This window comes from Astatotilapia calliptera, chromosome 18 (assembly GCF_964374335.1).
Source record: "Astatotilapia calliptera chromosome 18, fAstCal68.1, whole genome shotgun sequence".
Taxonomy (NCBI): Eukaryota; Metazoa; Chordata; class Actinopteri; order Cichliformes; family Cichlidae; genus Astatotilapia; species Astatotilapia calliptera.
The window spans coordinates 19,230,974-19,251,563 of NC_137439.1; the positions used below are offsets into that span (position 1 = coordinate 19,230,974).

Below are 20,590 nucleotides of genomic sequence, written 5' to 3' on the forward strand. Positions count from 1 at the left end.
TCATCTGTAAACTTTGCAAACTTGTTATTTTGGACTGGAAAAAAAAGTGGTTTTTTTGGATTTGAAGCTTTATTTTAACTTATTGACAGAAGCTATTTTTAGTTTCCTAATTACACACTTTAAAATAAAAAAATACTACTACCACTTTAATTTTTATTACGTAATTTTTTATTTACTTCATTTTTATTCTGACGGCCCTATTGAATATTGATAAAAATACACATGTGATTATTTCCAAATTCATTTGTTTCCTGGGTCAACAGGGTGATATTCACAAGTGGGCAGAATTTAGCAGGTGAGGTACTGGAGCCTAAAACAGGAGGTTTGCCCCGAGGAAGCGAAGATCAGAGTTTTTGAAAAAAATTGTTGACTAATCAAATGATCAAAGACAAACTGGCAGATTAGTCGACTACATTGAGAATCTTTAGTTGCAGTCCTAATATTAAGTACGGATCGCACCATACAAGAGCACTGAGATGCCTTAACATATCAAAGACCATACCTTGTCTTAATGCACAGACAAAATAAGTGTCTTCAGAAGTAAATGTTCTTTGACAAATGACACAGGAGTACATACACTGTTTCAAGTATGCTGAATCCAAAGAACAGGTGGTTATCCCCCAGGAGTTTTTATGCTGACTACACCATTGGTGCCCCTACCACAGAGATTAGAGCAGTTTTCACATAAAAAACTGATATACAACAACATGACAAGTGTTTGTTAACAAATCTTATGAAACCACACTGCGAGGCCTGTATGTCTGAAAGCCTCTGCTGACATCACCAAATCAGACATTACATGCACCACATGACATCAGCTTTCACATAACCTTCAAATGTGAGGAAACATAGTTCTCTGTGGGCTGCTAAATTCTACACCACATCCCATCCAAACCAAGCACTTAGCTGTGAAAAGCCTAAGATAATGATACAGAGAGCCACTGGTGAGCACTGGGCGTTCCAGCCTTGTACTGCAGGACAAGGTTAGGAGAAGTATCATTACTCAGTCTACAGTCTACACAGACACGTGGTGCATTTTCTGCACGCCACACTTCTACTTGTAACATATGGATGAGAAGGAAATGACTGAATGCCATTTATGTGGGATTTTTTTTCCCGTATGCTGACACAGATCTGTGTGGTTTGGAAAAAAAAATTACCTTTTTGAAGCTTCGTTCAGTACAGTAGTTCCCAAAAAAATTTTAAAGTAAAAAAAACAAACAAAAAACAAGTTTGCAGCCCACATCTCACAGTTTTAAATCAATTACTGACAATAAAAGAAAAGATTTACACTGAATTTTACTTAAACAGAGGTGCAAATCATCAGTGAAACCGTTCTCTGTACTGCCTTAGGCTACGTCCACACTAGGGCTGGGCGATATGACCCAAAATTCATATCTCGATATTTTTTAGCTGGATGGCGATATAAGATAATATCTTATATCGCCATCCAGCTAAAAAATATCGAGATATTCGATATCGAATATCGAGCCATATAACTTATGGCTTTAAAAAAAAATCGAGATATATATTATATATCTCGATTTTTTTTTAAAGCCATAAGTTAAGAACAAAAAGAGAGTTCTTAGTCACACTGTGCCCCAGATGTCACACGGGCACTTTTATTTACATACAGCGTAGATGTACATGAAGAAATTACTCAAAAATAAATTATCAGCATTTATTAAATAATCATGGTCCATAAATAAAAGAAAACAATGTTGTTTTTGTGCATAACAAAAAGCTCACAATTGTGCAGTCAAAATGTAAACTAATAGACGCTGAGCATAATAACAAAGAGACAGATTTCACAGCTGCACCACGTCTCTGAACAGGTGCCATTTGTGGTCCTTAAACACACAGTACGTATCACTCCGCGAGGCTCCTCCTCGTTAGCCGTAATCCTCCGACAATCCATCAAGTGGTGCAGCTCCGTAGCTTAGCAAAGTCATATTAAAACATTTTTTGACAGATTGCTGAGCGCTGTGTACCACATAAAATCGGTTCGCGGTCAGTAAGCACAACCAGAATTCATACATAAGGCGCACTGTCCTCCTGGCTGCATGTCGTTAGCGCGGTTAGCTCGTTAGCGCGGTTAGCTCGCTAACACGTTGACGCCGTCCAGCCCCACGCACGGTAACTCGCTAACGGAGATTTTCCGCTTTCATCTTGTCATTGCCTGCAGGTGAAGCTATGGGGGAGGCGGAGTTGTGTTCAGTGAAGGAGAGGCGAGGCCGAGTAACGTTGCGTAGAGACAAAAGTGGACGAAAGAGAGGCAAACCTGCGGATCCACAAGTATAATTATAACGTAACAGACTATATCGATATAAACGATATTGTCACATCTTATATCTCGTATGAAAATATATCGATATTTTTTAAAAAACTCGATATATCGCCCAGCCCTAGTCCACACTAATGCATTTTTGTTTGAAAGCGCATCGTTTTCTCTCCGTTTTGGCCTCCCGTCCACACTGAGACGGCGCTTTCCCCAAGGAAAAACACAGCGTTTTGAAAACGCTCTTGAAAACGCATACATTTCAAAACGGAGCTGTCCCGTTGCGGACACTCGAAAACGCAGGCTTTCTAAGACGATGACGCATTTCAGTCATGTGATGCAGTCATGTGACCAATTAAACAAAGATAGCAGAGTGCATTATACAGCAGTTGTTTTGACTGCTCTCAATTTTGACAGCCCTAAAAATGATTAATATCAGTTTGTACAGATAGCTTTTCTTCAAATTCTTTAATTCTCACTCGCTTTTGTGAAAGCGCAGGACTGGAATGTAAGCGTTTTTGGCCGTTTCAATGTGGACGCACAACTCTGTGAAAACGACTGAAAACGCTAGTGTGGACACAGAGCGTTTTCAGACGAAAATGCCGTTTTCACATCTATCCGGGCTAGTGTGGACGTAGTCTTAGTGTCACATAAAACCCAAATGGCATTCCTTCAGGCCGAGGTGTACTCCATTACTAGCACACATTTGACTTCTGGTTTGTTGAGCAGTAATTTGATCTCTGTTGTTTTAAAATGTGGAAATGCCATCTCACCTTGGCACCTGATACCCCCTCTCACTCACAGCAGTGATCCTCTTTCCTTCACCTCTCACTGTTGTCAGCTTAGCTACTTTATCAGTATAATTAGTCACCTCTCATAGAAATCTCTCTAGAAATCTTTTATAAACAAAAACAACTAGAAACCAAACGAGCAACTTTTGGGACAAGCCATCTCCTGTACCGCTGTCAGAGATCCTACTCGCCTGTTGCAAGAACACGTCTATCTGAATCTACTCTGCTCTGTCAGCAGCAGAGAGCACCACCTGTGAAAGAGGGCACATAGAAGTTTTGCACAATGTGAAAAGGGGGGGGGGAGAGAGAGAGAGAACCCCCCCCCCCCCCCACCCAAAAAAAACCACCCAAAAAAAAAACCAAGACAAGACATACTGTTGGTTTCTCTTTGAGTGATAATTAAAAATTTTAAAAAATATACCCCACACTCAAAAAAAAGGGAAAAAAAAAAAAATCACGGCACAACCATTGTCTTATCTCGTTGTCTTATAAAGCTTAATATCCTCATTAGTCCACACTGTGCTGGTCGAACGTGCCAGCATTAACAACTTTTCTGAAAGAAATCCTGTTACATCCCGTATGAGTTTGTCATACAATGCTGCTGTTATAAACATTAAAGCTGGTAAATAAACAGTCTTGCTCAGCAGCTGTAAGCCCACCCCTTGGTTGTAATTTTGAACATACTTTCTGTTGATCGTTACTGAAACCCCAGAGGGCACGGAGAAGCCTCTTTGCATACGCGAAAGACTAGCAGTGAATTATTTAAAAAAAAAAAAGACAATTTCAAAAAAGCTCAGCACCAAGGAGTTGTAGTGATACTTCAGTTCTCTGCAGGATCATTTGCTTTAATTTTTCATTCTCCTCAATGGGTGAAATTACTGATGCCACTTGTTTTCTGAGCAGACATGTCAAAAACACTGGCATTATCTCACAAATTTTACTAAAAATACAAGCTACTGAAAACGAATAACATGTTAACATATTTGATAGAACTGCCTATATTTTAGGTTTTGGACCAAAAACACTGGGACATGTGTAACGGGCACTTTGCTTTCAAAATGATTTAGTGAGCAGTTGTTAAAAAGGAAAATATCCCCTCTTATTGGATTTGTCTGTAACCATCTGTAATCTTTCTTAGTTGTTTGAACAAGACACAGAGCATGTCACACAGTTTTCCATGTGTAGACATAGATGTTTTACAACACAGTGAGGAAAAACTGAATCACACAGCCCATCTTGTATGTTCTCTCGTGAGACGCTGCAGACACAATCATAACGCAACAGGAAGTAACAGACGACTTCTATCCAATTGAAGGTCAATTTTCCCTTCCGATTGCCATCAGTTAACCATACGATGCCTGCGCAGAGGGTTCTGTAAAAAGGCAGCAAGCCTAAATCAGATAAACACTGAGCTTTAATGAAGCCAGGGTTGTGGTGACAGGGGAAGTCTGTTTGTCAATGGTCTCCTACGGTGCTAAATATGGATCATGCTTCATCATCCAAAACAATAATCCAGTTCCAACCACTCTCATTTCTGTTGTTCTACTAGAGAATGAAAAGCTGGAATTATCCATCGTGAAAAAGGCATTCATCATACAGAAGCTGTAGGGGGGAAAACCCATACAATAGAGTTTGATTTAGTAAACACCATAGGCCAATATAGAAATTCCTAAAACACACATAATCACACAACAGCACACTCATCAGCACTAAGCAGCACTGTGCCGCTAAATGAATGTCTGAAATCCAAGCAGAGGAAGGGCTGTCTGCTATTTGGATTCAGCTGCAATGTCTGAATACCACGCACTATTCAGCTGATAAAGCAGACAGACACTCCAGTGTGGAGGAGGATAATGCCACCAATCAAACTCTTGATTCAAATAACAGATATTTTTCCTCCATTTTTAAGCGTCTGCTTCACAGTATTCACTATAAACACTTTCCACATGTCTAATAGTTATAACGGATGAGAAAACTTTAAAAGAACAGGACAGACTAGTAAAGAATTAAGCAAGGGTGGGTGAGAAAGACTTTTCCCCCACCCCCAGATCCAGCTCCCGTCCCCCTGATGTAATTCCAAGAACACCAACAGTGACATGCTTTCTCTAAATTAATATACAAGTCTTGTATCCAAATGATTTTCTTGATTCCCAACGAATGCAGCCATTGCACGCTCTTTTAAGATACTAAGAGAAAGTGAAAATCCGCCTAGGAAAATTCTTAGGTCATTAATTAAATCCAGTGTCATCATTTCCAGAAAATCCCTGAACCAGAGACTCCAGGGGGTTTCCGGCTCAAAATTAGCACATGAATTGGTTTGTGTGGTAGTCTTATTAGAGGGAGTGCTAAAAAGGAGGATTTCCTCTCACGGCACTATGCTGTGGCTTTCCCTCATGGCACATCAACACTTACTAAAGTATTCACAAACAGGTTTCTGGGATCCTATGCAAAAGAACTGTCTATTTTCTCTCATGCTGTATTATTCATTCATTAAATGAGTGTAGTAGTGGCAAGCATGTATCCAGATGGCTGAAATAACAAAAGGTAAGCACATCATCTAAGTTTGTTTTCTTAGCTGTGACAGTGAGATGCAGCTAAGGCTGTGTCTGTTGAATGAGCTTCAACAGTGAATGCGCTAGTATGTGGTGTGCTGGTTGATCCAGAAATTTTAATTTCAGGCCTCTTAGGAAAAAACAAACAAAAAAACCTCATCCCTGTGAATAAATTAGAAAAAGAAACCCCGGAAAACCAACTCTATTACTCTGTAATTGATTCATTATAATTTTTTAGGCATTATCTGCTGCCCTGAGTCTGAGATACAAAAATCAAATTCAGCACATCTACCTAGTTTAAAGTAACAACATAATCACCTGTATGTCCCTCATTTAGGGATGGTGATCATGCAAACTTGGGAGGCTTAAATGACAAGCTGAATATTAGATTAAAGGCAATGGAGGAAATCAAAGAAAACTACAGACTATAAATAGGTGCCCTTTCATTTCAAAGAGTCCCAGTTGCTACCTACTTTATTACAGTATAAAGGTCTTCATTCAGGCTGCAAGCTTTCAGAGGAGCAGATGGTGTCCTGTCTGGTACAGGGGTCACAGCTTAAAAATCTGAAAGACGGGTCTTGAATAAACACCATCGTTTGAGTTTGATTATAATTTCAAATCTGATTAAATGTTGTAACCAAAACCTGTTCTTTTGATCTGTTCATCTACCACAGCCAATCTTAGTTGAGAAAAATCTGAAGCACTCAAAAGAAACAAAAATCTGATGGGCATATTTATGACAAGAATAGATAAGAGGCACGTTGTTGACATAAAGAGCAAAAGAATTCAGCAGGGGTTGCTACAAACACAAACAGCTGGTACTTGGTGTCAAACAAATCCCACCCCCACCCAAAACCAAACTGAAGGAGGTGGGATAACACTGAAACTGCAATCAGTTGGCCACAGAAATCCCTTTTGTCATCAGCATTTAACACATTTCAGGACTTTAAAGAAGTCTGACTCATACTCACCTCACAGAAAGAAGATCTTGCTCGTTGCCTCTCATCGTCTTCACAAGAAGGAACCCACCGTGATGCCATCATTTAGCTTCAGTTAAAATGCTGATGTCTGTAAAGCACCACATGAAAAATGTAGCTCCACCAGGATGTTAAAAAAAATGCTCCAATCCGATTCACACCTCCATACTTGCTGGATTTCTTAATCCATCTGTTTGAGAGATATGAGATGACATATGTGTTTAGTGCATTTAAAAAAATGAATTCAAAGGCAGATTTAGGAATCAGCTGCACAGCAATTACATCTCACACTACTCCAAGAGTCTGTACAAACAACATGAATGAATACCTTGGTTGTTTATAATAGCAGACCACTCGTGATTAATTCTAGACAATCAGCATTATGCAACAGGGTCCTAACCAAACGCTACTTCTAAATGCTGTTTTTGTGTCTCATCCTTGGAGAGCTTCACACTCAGGTGCTTGAAAACAGGCTGATTCAGGGTAATACTATGTGACGGCACATAATAAAAAGGTAGAACAAACTTAATTTGACAGTCAACTGTAATAATAATTCATTTTAACTAACTTAATGAAGTCTAACAATGTTGTAGTAGCCAACACCAGGACTATAACCAGCGTAAAGCACAACAACGTGGAGAGCCAGCGGTGCATTAACTGAATAGCCAGCAACAAGTGGACTGGGGACTGTCGGGAGGCTGGGCGAAATATGTCCGTCGCATTCAAAATTGAGACACGAAACCCCACAGAAACTATTTCTTACAAAATAAAAACACACGAGCTTTATTTGCCGTTTGTGTTTCACGACAAAGCCGACGTTTGTGCTTTTTAGAGGATGGATTTCAATCACTTGATTGAAATCGATGTTTAAATGAGACACGAAGGGAGCATGCCGAGCTGTTGTTCCCGAGCGCTCAACAAAAGAAGCTTTTCCCTTTGTTACTTTACATAAAATACCACAATAAAAGCGGTCCAAACGTCCACACGAGGCACTGCTGCCCCTTTTGCGTGTTTATGGAAGCTCCCTGTAAAACTAGCAAAGTGGGCAAAAGCGACAACCAAGCAAACTGCGGCAACAGGCTGCTAACAGTTAGCCTCCATGCTAACGGTTGGAGTTAAAACAAAGTTACCTGTGTAGTTGAGAAGCGTCATTACAGGCTGTCAACGACGGCGATGCTTATCCATAAAAATCCACAGAAAAAGTACAAACATATCGTGTATGGTCCAGTGTGGAGGGCGTTGTCATAATTTAATAGAGTCTGAGTACAAACGACTTTCCGGTGATTAATCCAAACCTACTCAGTGGAGGCGCATGGTGCAGTTCGGAATTTTTTTTTTTTTTTTTGTGCCTCCACTGTTCCCGACTCCCTGGGAGTCCACCTTCGGTCAACAGGACACTATCAGCCAATCAGGAGCGGGGTTGTATTTGACCGGGCCAATGAGGCGCGAGTTTACAATAAGCTTGTATCTGCGCTTGTAAACGGTGGCGTTTTTTTTAACCGTTCCCGTGAACTATTAGAGCAGTATTCCCGGGAGAACAGGGGAGAAGATGAAAAGATGCATCGTGTAACAAATCCGCAATTCAAGCCGTTCAAAAACTCGTCGTGGTTTTGGTTTAATACGCACAGCAAGGGTGAACGAGGAGTCACATGCCCCGGTTCAAAGTGAGGTCGAGCTGAGCTAGTAATGTGGAGGGCAGTGGTGATTTCACACATACCACACAGCATAAAATCTTTTCTTTCATCTTATCCACGAAGCAGATAGTTAACAATAAATGGACACTCCTTCGCTGCACTTTAGCTGCAGACTGAAATAAGTGCTCGGATTCTCGGGCCCCTGACAAATGCCCCTTTTATGCCTCTCCAACATAAGGAGCCACCTGTTCCTGGGACTGGCAGCTTTTGTTACAGAGGTCAGTTAGGGAGGAGAATTTCACAAAGCTGTCCTGTCCAGCCGGTTCTACTTTCAGTGGGTCCAAGTGGGATATATCAGCTCTGAAAATTGATATAAAACCTAAATACTTAGCATTATATCTTCAAGCAGCTGTTTTTCTTAGATTTATGGTGTACATATTATTTATTAATGCAATTTGAGCTTTTCTCTTACACAGTACCAGTATTGTACTGTTATTAACTTCATTTTAATTTTTTTTTTAAATAACTATATTGTTTATTATTGTGTATTGTAAATGTTGGGGGGGGGTTTTTTCAATTATTTTTAGTTTCCGTTTGTATGACTTTGTAATTCTGGAGAAATCACTCATTTCAGCCTCCATTAAAGTCAGCTGCACTAAAGCCTGTAGTTATTTAGATCCAAAAACATTTTTTTTATTACAATGTGATGTGTAATGCACATGTAGCACCCATGCACCCATAGTGCTGAAATTGCACTAATTCTTTCAGACATGTAATGCTGATATAAACACATATTTATGTCACACACATTTATATTAAAAGGTTTTTGTGCATTTGTTTAGCTGGACTACACAGCTCACTTGAGATTATATTGGGCTGAATGTGGCCTGTTAATTAAAGGTAGTTTGACACCCCCGCTTTAAAATATTACAACTATATTGAAGTTTGGTCCATAGTAAACTGAGAAATGCTATTGACATCCAATTGTAAGATATTATACATGAACTTTTTCTGTAATTGTGAATATTTACAGTGGTGCATTGCTGCTTTTGCTTCTGAAAAAGATCAGACTACTTCTTCCACTACTGTAAAAAGTACTGACTACAAATTTAGGGGTTGCAATAATGTAATTCAGTTGTAGCTCTTACTTTATCACTGTTGGAGGTCTGGTGAGTCAAAAAGGCAAAGTCTATTCACTGTCCCAAGAGATGGTTTTCTTTATGGCACGTTGTGCTCAGTGCTTAAGCAAAGGGAGTCACATGTCAAGTGCATACAAAGAGCACAGCAGCTCAGCACAACGAGCTCTCTTTTGTTCATTTTGTAAGTTCACTTACAGTTAAAACCCCCTTTTTAAAACAAAACAATGGCAACCTGATGTTTCAGGATGCTTTTGGTTTAAAGCTTTGCTACTTCAGGGCCTATATAGGTGCCAGTTTTCCATAAAATTAAGAGAAGCTCAACACCATTAAAAAGACATATGAAAAAAAGAAAAAGACTCCAAGCCCCTTTTGTATATCATCAGCCTAAGAAACATATTACACAAGGTCTTCTTTATATTCATAGCTCAGCCAAGGAACCATTGTAAATCAATTAGTACTAAAAACATTCATTCATAAAATCATGTGGGAACATTAATAGTAGAATGCAGAAATCTTAAAAAAACATTTTATTGTATGTTAGAACATAAACTGATACAGAGAAATGACAAAAGTACTCTACAGCAAGTGAAAAAACAAGCAAACACACACAAAGGAGGTAGTAATGGCACTTAGTGTTGACAAGACTTGAACTGTTTCTCCCCTGTGTGTTAAAAGTGATGGAAAATCAGATGAAACTTTAAAAAGGCATCGCACAGGTGGAGAACAAATTAAAAAAAACCCAACTTCCTTTCATTTTAGGTTTTGTTGGTATTCCTCACATGCAGTGGTTATTGAATGCTTTACATTTCATAAAAGAAGCAGTACACCTGGGATGATTGGATGCTTTAGATATAGAGTTAGAACAGCATTCCCCCCACTTAACACTACACGTTTTAAACCTGAATCACCTGTGTCAAAGCAACAAAGCTCCGACTTATCCTCAAGCATGCGCTTTTTGTGTTCAAATCTCCAGTTAAATGTTGCAGTGTGTGTTGTTAAAAATGTTAACATGTTCGGAACCAGGAATGTTATGATTGGGATCAGATGTCACCATAGCAGCTGTAAGTCAATGGCATCTCACAGGAAGTGTCTGGGCTTGCTGTCCGATGACATCTGCTCGACAGTCGCCTCTATCGCCGGCCCTCTCTTTAAATCTTATATTTCATCTTCCCGGTGTCGCTGATCACGCAAATGTGCTAAAAGAAGCACCAAAGCACAGGTCTTTATTGTGTTACTGGATTCCCAATACAGTCGTCAAAAAAAAAAGAAAGAAAGAAAGAAGCCAGACACTGACTTACACTGAGATCTCTAAAATACTCATTGTAGTCTAAAGCATATCCAACCACAAAACGATTGGGTATCTCAAAGCCGACATCTGAAAGCACAAAACGACAAAGGCAAATATTTCCAATAGTTTGGGACTCGGCAAATGCAACAATTTTTTTAACTGTGAATGACTCACTGAGTCATAAAAGGGTTGGTCAGGTACGTACAGTCAGGAACACATGCTGAGCTATGCGGCACTCTCTTCACCAGCAATCTGAGGGAAACAAAAGCAGACATTATTTACAACAGCCGACTCAAACCGTCTCAGGAGACAGCGTCACTTCAAAAAAACCTGCGGTACCTGAGATCTGCATCACAATGTTAGTCTTTGCCTCTCTGTGTGTCTGTGTGTGTGTCTCAACTGAAAGGGGAAAACAGTGATTCGCAAAGCAGGAAATTGAGCTGGTTTTGTTTGGCGGCTTTACCCTGCTACTTTGATCATTTTGGGCCCGAAGGCTTCGACGTGCTTCAGGAGAGTCTTCATCGTCTTTCCGGTGCCTACAATGCCCTGTGAGGGTGGGGGTGGAAGATGTAGAAACTGGACTGAGAAAGTAATAACATGGCAGTGAGGAAAAAAAAAGAACAAAAACTCAATTCTTCTTTCTCTGGACTAGAAGTGATACAGAAACTAAGTGCAGTCAGTGTCACACTGTACTCAAATTACGCAACTGTTTACAAGCATTCACTAGGAATTACTTGAATTCACTGAAAAGAGGAATTTAAACACAAACATGTGATATTCAATCAAAAAAAAAAAAAACGTCATCTGACCTCTTGCTCTACGATGTAGGCAAACGCTGAGGCGAACCAAAGCCACAACAGTACGCTCGATCATGTCAGTGTGCCGCTGGTCAGTACGCACTACAAATATGTGAAATGTGTGACTGTCCTCACACATTTTTCATCTGTCACTGAATATGAGCCAGAACAGACTAACAGCCTTAGCCTAATTATAATACTGCAGGAATTTAAGATTTTAAAACCTATTTTACTTATTTTTAAATGCACTTTGCTTGTTTCCTTCTCTCATTTCATTTAAATTAAATGACCCATATTTAAATTCCTTACACAAAATAACTATTATGATGTAGTATGATCTGTTTTCTGTCAAGTCAGCTCAAGAGCCTCTCACTACCACAGTGAATGCTTTATAAATACTTTATTATCACAGTCCTGGTAAAAGTGGGGTTTCTATACAGAGGTCAGTCACTACATTGGCTGCACTTGCCAATAATGCCAAATCCTGTGCTCAAAACGTTGGTATTACTTTTGACAGGTGTTTGAGTTTTGAATCTCATGTCTCTAAGCTCATCCAGTCATCTAAGAAATATCGCTAAAATCCTTTGCTGTGAGCCCCGAACTACACACTTGCTTCCCTTCACTGGCTCCCAGTGAAATTCAGACCACACTGCAGATTTTTATCAATCACAAAGCCCTGCATGGCCTGCTGAGGTGTTATATCACCTGATCTCTGATCACCTGATCCGGGTCTTTTAACTGCTCCACGCAGGGGCGTCTCCAGAATTTTTTCATAGGGGTGGCCATATGGGAGGTGGGGGGGGGCACAAAAAACAGAACTTCCAGTTTTATTATGCTGTTGTCAAACACAGGTTACTTGAAAAATATGGCAAAAAAGAGAGGAAGAAAATATATATACGCTTAGTTAATTTCCTGATATTAAAGTTGATATCACTGAAAATCGGTACCTGTGTGTATTTGTAGGTACTGTTTGTTGGGATATGTACACTTCTTTAAAGTATTCTCCTATCTCTCTCGTATCTAGTGAAACATTTTGTAACCTTGTGTGTTTCAGTGCGTTAGTATTAAAGTCATTACTATCTATCAGTGCTTGTATTTTACCCCTTGTAAATACCATGGAGTGATGACTGCCATTTTACAATACTGATAGCAAAAAGGGTTTTTTACTGACCAACCCACTGCACAAGTCAAAACTAAGACAAGGTTGTCTTTTTAAAAATGCAATTGCATAACAAGTACACAGCAGTATCTATGTCTTATAAATATGGAAAATTCTGCCTGTGGAAATCCTGTCGGCTGAGTCATCGACCTCCTTAGAGCCTTTCCTGATTTTGACTTTTTATTTCCTTTTAACTCTGTTACTTCCTGTACAATGTGACGCACCTGATGTAATGTATTGGTTTTTATGAGACGCTAAGTCTTTCCATCTTGCTTTATCCCGATGACGTTGACACACAATAAAGATTTTAATATTACTTAAAGCTGAAGCGGCCACAGATTGCGAGTTCCCTGTCACACACAGTTGTGCACTGACTAAAGGGAGCTGTTTCAAAATGTTTACTCCTACAATCTTTTTACAGTAAGTATCATGAATGCCCACGATGATGACTGCAGGCCTACATTTCCTTTTTATTTTTTTGCAGTGCACCTATTCCAGTATGTAGGGCAAGGCAAGATTTTCAATGATGTTAGTTAAAACACACACACACACACACACACACACACACACACACACACACACACACACACACACACACACACACACACAAAGCAATAAATCTATTTGGTTTCTCAAATATGGGTCAGGCAATTAAAAAGTGTCCTCATGTTGAATTCAGGACCTTCAAGAAGAAGATAAAAATTTTAAATGAGTTTTCCTGACCTGGAAAACATCATCATCAACAACAACAACAACAACAAGGAACACAATAAGGTCCATTTGGTGAACACGGGGAAAAGCAGAGTAGCAAAAACATGGCTGACTCACCTCCACAACCAGAACATTCTTATGGAGCGAGCATGTCGAGGAGAAAAGAGAGGGCAGGAACAAACAATTACTCTTGATTGAAAACTGATAATCTGCTCCACACTTATTCCAAGACTAAAACTCACACGTTTAAAAAAAAGACAAAAGCCATTTAGAGGTGATTTAAGAAGCAATTAATTATAAACAGAGAAATACACTTTGTTGTGTTCTAAAGTGCAAAACAAAACCAACTGACAAATAATGTTTCAGGAAATGATCAGGCTGCAGCTGAAATAAAAGCAGAAGTACTGAAATATGGCCAATATCAGCTAAACCAACCACATTTTTTCATACACTACATCCGCGAGACTCTTTGCATTTATGATATCAGTGATTCAGCTAAACGAATGATCCTAATCCAGATTGGAAAGCTATGTTCCTGCAGCGCTGCCCTGAATGTCGCACAGAAATAGCTGAAATTCTGCGAATGTCTGTCTAATAAACTGAAGACGACTGGGCAGTGTCTTTATTAAGAGCCGCTATCTGGGCTTCGCTTCAACTTAGCTAGGACACGATGAAAAGTGAAACTCTCTAACTGCCGGAGTTTACTCCACTTTTTTAAACAAAGGGTTCATCCGAGGGTGCAGTCGTGCTTTGTTTAGGAATCATTATTCATCCAGATTTATTTAGAGCGCACTAAACCCTGGAGAAATGCAAAGGCAATGAGCTATACAAGATATGTAAAGCTCACTGTCTGAAAACTACATTTCAGGGAGGTCAAAAAGCAAATGAACAGTAATGTGTACACTGTTAAACAATTAGGTAACCTCTTCCTGGAAAGCATCACCTCATTCTGTTAGGACCTGGGACAAAAATTAGCAGCACGTCACAGTGAGCTCAGGGATTTCACAAGCACACTAAAGATTCTGTGAGGAAAGCAGTGAGTCAAGCCTACTACCTCATATCCTATTCAAGTTTTAGGCACCTGGCTACTGTGTGCATGTACTGCTGAGGTATGCGTATGACTGTGAATGTTCATATCAGCTGACTTTAATTATCTAAAAATACCACTGCTGACTTGTAACTCCCATAGTAACGGTTAATGATTCATCCCTCTGTATGCTTACATAGATATGTGCACGTGTGTGTGTGTGAGTGGGAGTTAAAGCTGCTTACTTGGCAAAAAGGTTGTACACAGATTCTTTTATAAGAAATATATGGGTATGAACAGCAGAGCTCACATAATTGTGAGATGGTTCAAATCTCTGGTGAAAATTGGAATTTAGGCCGGTTTTATTTATTTATTTTTTTCTAATAAACCAGATTTAGTAAACAGAAATGTGGTTTGAATGCTCTGTTATGCCAAACACATTTACTTAATGCTAAGAGGAGTGCTGTGTGCTCTCTATAGGCTCATCTTGTCTGTCTTTTTCTTTTCTTTCTTTCTTTCTTTAATTGTGTAATTTAGGCCACTTTCCCTGCTGAATAGTCTTTGAACCTTTTAGGACTTTCCAGATTGAATATAAGCACACAAATATTTTCTCATTAGTTTTTATTTCAATTTTTTGTTTTGAATTCTGCTTATTTTCAGTTAGTTTCTTGTTTCAGTTTAGTTTTTATTGTATAAAATGTTTACTTTTACTTTAGTCTGAATTAGTTTCAGTGTTAGTTTCCATCTTTGTATTCACCATTGTATGGTGGGCACATGTCCAAGGCAAGATTTGGTCAAATCAGCAGAGGTATTACAATAAAAACACAAAACCATTTGAAAGCAGTTGACTCACTGTCTCATGGACATCTAAAGACATCCATCAACGCCTCATCAGGCATGTTGTAACTACATTTTTACCAACCTAAAACTAAGGGTATTTCCTCTATACTTTTAATTTTATTTCAGTTAGTTTTCAAAGTTCACAATATTGTTTCAGATAGTTTTAATATTTTTTAATTTGTTGCTTTTATTTTTGTTTTAGTTGACTAAAATGTTTTAGTTTGGTTTAATTTCACTTTAATAATACCTCTAGTGGTCACTCAGCACTATGAATGATCTGCTGCCGTCACAGAACCCCATCATGCTGTAATCAGTGCTGATTATTCTTTCTAAATCAAACTAGTTACATGTCATGTAATCAGGGCCTTTAATGTTAGATTGAGTCCTTCCTAACCTGCTGTAAACAAACAAATAAAATGTTTTCTTTGTCATATATACAATTATGTATATATGTATTTTACAAGAAAACAGGATGAAAGCATCTAAAAGTTTTGCTTTTCTTATTTCCAATCCTGGAAATGATTTTACAACTCTTTATAATAAGGTGACTGTCATCACCACAAGTCTGCACTGTTTCACTGAGACCCTTTGTTAGGTGGCATGCACTATCAAAGGCTGGCAACAGCCTGCACACACACTCGAGTTCTGTGAGCTACCATCTCTAATTACAGGATAACACGACGAGCCGTAGAAGAGGGACTGTGTTAAGTAAATCTGTCATCCCCTTGATCTACCGAGGTACGCACTCAGTATGGCCTCCAATTTACACCATACATTTTGCTTCACTTGAGATAAAATGGAATAAACCTTTTGTCATAGCTGGCATGTGATCAGCGCTAGGTGTGTCAGAAACTGCCATCTTTGATCTCATTCACTGAAGTGAGGCAAACAGCACATTAGAGGGAAGGGTGCCCTCTTGAGGCTGCTGTCTATCAACAATCACCATCTCCATGCTACCTATTTTTACAAAAGCAGGGCCCATCATAAGGCTCAGACGTCTCAATGATAATGAAAATCTTACCTTTCCAGCTAATAAAGACAAGTCCTCTCCTCCGAGGATGTGAAGATCCTCTGTTGACTCGTCATTCTGTGGACATAAAATACAGGAGAAATATTTTCAATTATCCATTCATCTATCTATAAGAGATATGATCTCTCAAGAATGCACTGAGTCTATCCTGGAGCTTCATCTCATTTGGACATGGCTGAAAAAACACCTCACCCAGGAGGCATTAGGGGTGGGGGAAAAATCGATACTGTGTAGTATCGTGATATTTTGTTTGCTAATAATGTATCGATACAGGGACAGCAGAAATCGATATTTTGTTACAAAAAAAGTTTTTGTGCTCTGACTTCAGAGCATGTTGATCAGCTCCTTTTTCTGAGCAAGAATCCTGACATTCCTTCACTGTCCAAATGTGTTTAACTTTTTTTTGGCAGCAATAAACATGACAGTTTACTTATTTTAATTTAAGACATGTTTTATTTTAATTAAGTTTAAAACTTTTTTATTTAATGTAAAATTATATTTTGTTTTAATTTACTTTCAAATTCTTCAGTTGCTGAAGGGGCTGCATAGTTTTCACAAATTGCATAGTTCAGAATAGCTATAATTGTACCAGATGGTTGCATTCAGTTAAGTTGGACTAGACTGTAATACAAACCGTTCAGTTTGTCAACAATAAAACTGAACTGAAATGAGAGAAAGACTGAGTGCAAGACTTTGATATTAGATAAAATGAATATTGATAAAGTTAACCTTTATGTACAGAATCTGAATATCGCAGATATTTTAAAAAAATCGCAATAATATCGTATCGTGGGATGTATGGTGATTCCCACCTCTAGGAGGCATGCAAGTCCAATGCCCGAACCAGCTCAATTTGTTTAATGAGGTATATCTGTTCAATTCCTCATTAACTCAGATATAATCAACTAATCACATGACAGCAACTCAAAGCTTTTATGTATGTAGACATGGTTAAAATGACCAGCTGAAGTTCAAATCGAGTTTCAGAATAAGGATAAAAGAGGAATTAAGTGACTCTGAGCATAGCTTGGCTGTGACTGTGCCAGACCGGTCTGAGTATTTCAGAAACTGCTGATCTACTTGGATTTTCCCACAGAACCATCTCTAGGGTTCATAGAGAATTGTCCAAAAAAGAGAAAATATTCAGTAAGTGCCAGTTCTCTGCGTGAAGATGCATTGTTGATGCCAGAGGTCAGAGGAGAGACTTCATTGATCTGATAGAAAGGCAACAGTAACTCAGATATATCTGTATGCACATCACACTGAACCCTGGAGCAGATTGGCTGTCACAGCAGAAGACCACACCGGGTGCCACCTTCGTCATCTAAGAACAGGGAATAATTCTCCACAGAGAAGTTTAACCCTGTGTAGCTTGAAGGTGTACCCAATAAAGTGGCCAGTGAGGGTATCTCACCAGCAGTACTTCACAGCTAAAAAAAAATTGTCAGCAATCACATCAAATCATAACAGCACTTTCAAGGCAAAGTTAGAGGAAGACACCAATGTTCTAATGCATGAAAAATAATACACATCTTGTGACTAACTCTAAACTCACAGGTGATACTTTTGAGCGTGAAAATGCTTTCCACTTCTCACACAAATGCCACTCAAGATAAACTGTCAGCTTTCTTTGCTGGAGTGGGCAACAGCTCACCAAGTAACTCTTGAGACGAATGAAGTGTACCGTCATGGGGATTGTGCGGTTGGAGTTGTGGCTAAGGTCCTTGATCCTGTCCACCAGGTCGGCACAAAACTGGTAACCTCCTTTCAGCACGCACAGGACCACAATGGCGTGGTTCCCCAGGTCATCCATGATGTTTCTAGCGAGACGTTCTGTTCTGTGTACAATGAAGAAAAGGTGAATTACCTCTAAAAGACCTCTTTTCTCGTCAGTTAAGACAGTTTTGAAATCCCTGTCGGTCCACAACCATATGTGATGTTTAAATTTGTTTAGCTTTGTGTTATTATTTCACCATATTGAATAATTCTGGTTAAATATGCAAAGACAGGTAAACTGATTGATTAACCGTTTACTACATTTAAATAAATGTTTTAAATATTTTATAAGAAAGAAAAACAGATAGCTCACATGTGATTTAAACTGACTACTGGCAAAGCACTTTTTGACACTAATTGAGCACCTAAAACGCTTATTCAGCCAGTCGCACGCACATTCCTACTGCACTTTTTATTCTATGCCTAAGCAACTTGTTTAAACATCTGACCACAACTATACATAGTAGTACATGCCCATGCTTCAGTACTGTTCCGCCCGCTCATGCTGTTTGACATGAAATGATAATCATAAGGTGTTCTACGTGCGTAAATTCTAAAAATGGTTGATTTGAGCCCATTGCTAGCTGGTTGCCAGAGAACCTCTTTTGTAGATATAAATTACAACTACTGTTATTACATAAAACTGACATAGTTCTGTTAGTGCACGGGTATTAAGAACAGATCATTTTAGACCTTTGTTAGACGATTGCTGGGAAACACAATGATGTCATGATATCGGTAATAGATTAAAAACTTCAGGTGCATAAAATGTACCCATGTGCCAAGTTTGGTTATTCGGCTCCTGATCGTGTAACGGCAGGTAGCAGAAACATAAACAAACCCACATACAGAGCTTTTGTGTTTTACAGTAAGATAAAAAGCTTTGTGTCACGTGACAAAAACACTAATTATTTAATTAAAAATTCATTTTCTGATTTCTTTTATAGACATACAGAAGTTAATAAGTACTATTTAAAACAAAGTATGATTGAACTCCTGCTGGCTTTTCTCTTTTTACCAAAAAAGTATGAATACACGCGGGGAGTTACTGTGGGATTTGAGCTTTCATTGGGGAGCTGTGGTTTTTTATTTGTTTTGTTTGTTTCTTTGGGGAATTTCTAAGCTTTACCAGGATTCATTTCAATAAAAGCATGCCAAAACCTCCGTCAAGTTCATATCGCATAATCTGTGCATGATATCCCCTGGATTTCCCCAGAAACTGTACAAAGGCTTTTATGCAGCCCCCGTGCAAAAGCATATGGGAACATTACTTCCTTGATGCACGATTTTATCAAAGAACAAAGAAAGCGACTTCCCAGTTGTAGCCATGTACCTGTCCATAATCACGCCATGCGGGATGATGACACAGTCTAAATCTCCGGAGTAGTGTGCTGGATAGCTGAAGAGATCTAAACTGTAGCCTGGCCAGTCATCTTTAATCTGCAGGGGGGGAGATAAACGCAAACATCATGTTTCTGCTGTACTACAAGGAGAAAAACAGCGGGTACGAGTTTTATCTTGTTTGCACCAGAAGCGCATGTGACTTTAAGCAATCTGCAAGGCGCGCAAAGTTGTCTGCCTGCGCAAATTGTGCATCCATACACGAGCGACGCTTTTCTTCGACACTTGTCCCTTCCCCGTCAGCCCCCTAATTTAATTACCACAATCCCCTCGCTTCTTCCTTCGGACTGGACGGCAAATTCTGCCATGTTGTTTTTCCACCGCCACAAAAGGAGCTTTTGTCTCAGGCAAGTTGATAGAGGGAGTTGGCACCAACAGGAGAGAGGAGGAGCATCGGGGTGAAGGAATGTTAGGAAACCGAACACTTTGCATTTCTCGCTGTCAAACAGCAACCATCCAGCAGGGGCGCTCTAACATTACATTTACATGTAGTGCTGCTTTTCATGGGGCCCCACCTTTCTGTGTGTACCTGTTCAAGGGCTAGTAATGAAGTGATCACTTTTTGGCACAAAACCGGGCAGTGTTGGAGAGAATACCCAAAACTAACAGTATACTACAGCATACAATCATGAGGAAAATCATGCAACAAAAAATATATATATTTATTAAATGTTTTTATTATTCAGAACGGGCAGTGCCGTGGAGATCGTTTCATGAAATCTGCCTTTTTCTAACCATGCATCATTTTTACAAAGTTACAAGTCTTTCAGCTGAAAACTTCTTCTGTAAAAAGGAGAGCAGCTCTGAAATGCAATCATCAGTATTCACCGGAAGGCTTGATATTTGTTGATTTTGAATTGCCATGTTTTTCACATATGCATATCATTCTGCTGTCACTGTTTTTCCATGAGAGGAAAATACACAGAGACTGAATCTGAGTGGTTTTCTGAGAGAAAAGAGTGAAAGAGATGGATCAGCTGCAAAGAAAACAGAAGAGGCGTCATCACTCTGGGGATATAACGAAAGTTTTTAGTGTTGTGCAAGAGTAACTGGGGGAAAAACCCAAAACTGAAATGCTGATTACTGATAGGGTAGGGTTTTACTTCAGTCAAAACATTCCCACTGGGAAATACTGAAAGCAATCTTTCCTGTTCCATATCACAGTGTGGAGGATGTGAAAGTTTTGACAA

At 39.2% G+C, this 20,590-nt stretch overlaps 2 protein-coding genes across 9 annotated transcripts in view; both read right to left on the reverse strand.

The window, feature by feature from the left end:
• arhgap21b (Rho GTPase activating protein 21b) overlaps positions 1–7,923 on the reverse strand; it is a 37,552-nt gene extending 29,629 nt beyond the window's left edge. For all 4 annotated transcript variants that reach the window (XM_026148869.2, XM_026148867.2, XM_026148868.2 and 1 more), the window contains exons 1-2: positions 7,729–7,923; positions 6,593–6,788 (exon numbers count right to left, since the gene is read on the reverse strand). In XM_026148869.2, the coding sequence (XP_026004654.2) occupies positions 6,593–6,664 (72 nt within the window). In that variant the 5' untranslated portion in view covers positions 6,665–6,788; positions 7,729–7,923. The remainder of the gene's footprint in view (positions 1–6,592; positions 6,789–7,728) is intronic.
• A 1,960-nt stretch (positions 7,924–9,883) lies between these two features.
• prtfdc1b (phosphoribosyl transferase domain containing 1b) lies at positions 9,884–19,832 on the reverse strand. 5 transcript variants are annotated; one of them, XR_013903401.1, is made up of 9 exons: positions 19,661–19,832; positions 19,333–19,439; positions 17,878–18,061; positions 16,215–16,280; positions 13,444–13,461; positions 11,123–11,205; positions 10,834–10,911; positions 10,670–10,746; positions 9,884–10,567 (listed from the first exon to the last, which is right to left on the reverse strand). XR_013903401.1 is itself a non-coding variant. In XM_026148547.2 (9 exons), exons 1-9 carry the CDS (start codon positions 19,706–19,708, stop codon positions 10,520–10,522), a joined length of 678 nt encoding a protein of 225 aa, XP_026004332.1. In that variant the 5' UTR covers positions 19,709–19,832; the 3' UTR covers positions 9,884–10,519. The 5 variants fall into 5 exon arrangements, 4 of the variants coding, with proteins under 4 accessions (XP_026004332.1, XP_080149343.1, XP_026004333.1 ...); XM_026148547.2 differs by having other exon boundaries at positions 10,865–10,911; XM_080293217.1 differs by having other exon boundaries at positions 10,865–10,911; positions 17,908–18,061; positions 19,661–19,818.
• Positions 19,833–20,590: the final 758 nt, after the last annotated feature.

Bases quoted from the DNA above. Each gene is read 5' to 3' on its own strand.
- prtfdc1b (XM_026148547.2), bottom strand. From the start codon at position 19,708: ATGGCAGAATTTGCCGTCCAGTCCGAAGGAAGAAGCGAGGGGATTGTG. The intron at 16,281-17,877 runs GTGAGCTGTTGC...TTATGTCCACAG, and splicing joins TTCGTCTCAAGAGTTACTTG to AATGACGAGTCAACAGAGGA. The intron at 10,568-10,669 runs GTAAGTCAGTGT...TGCTTCTTTTAG, and splicing joins AGTATTTTAGAGATCTCAGT to CACATTTGCGTGATCAGCGA.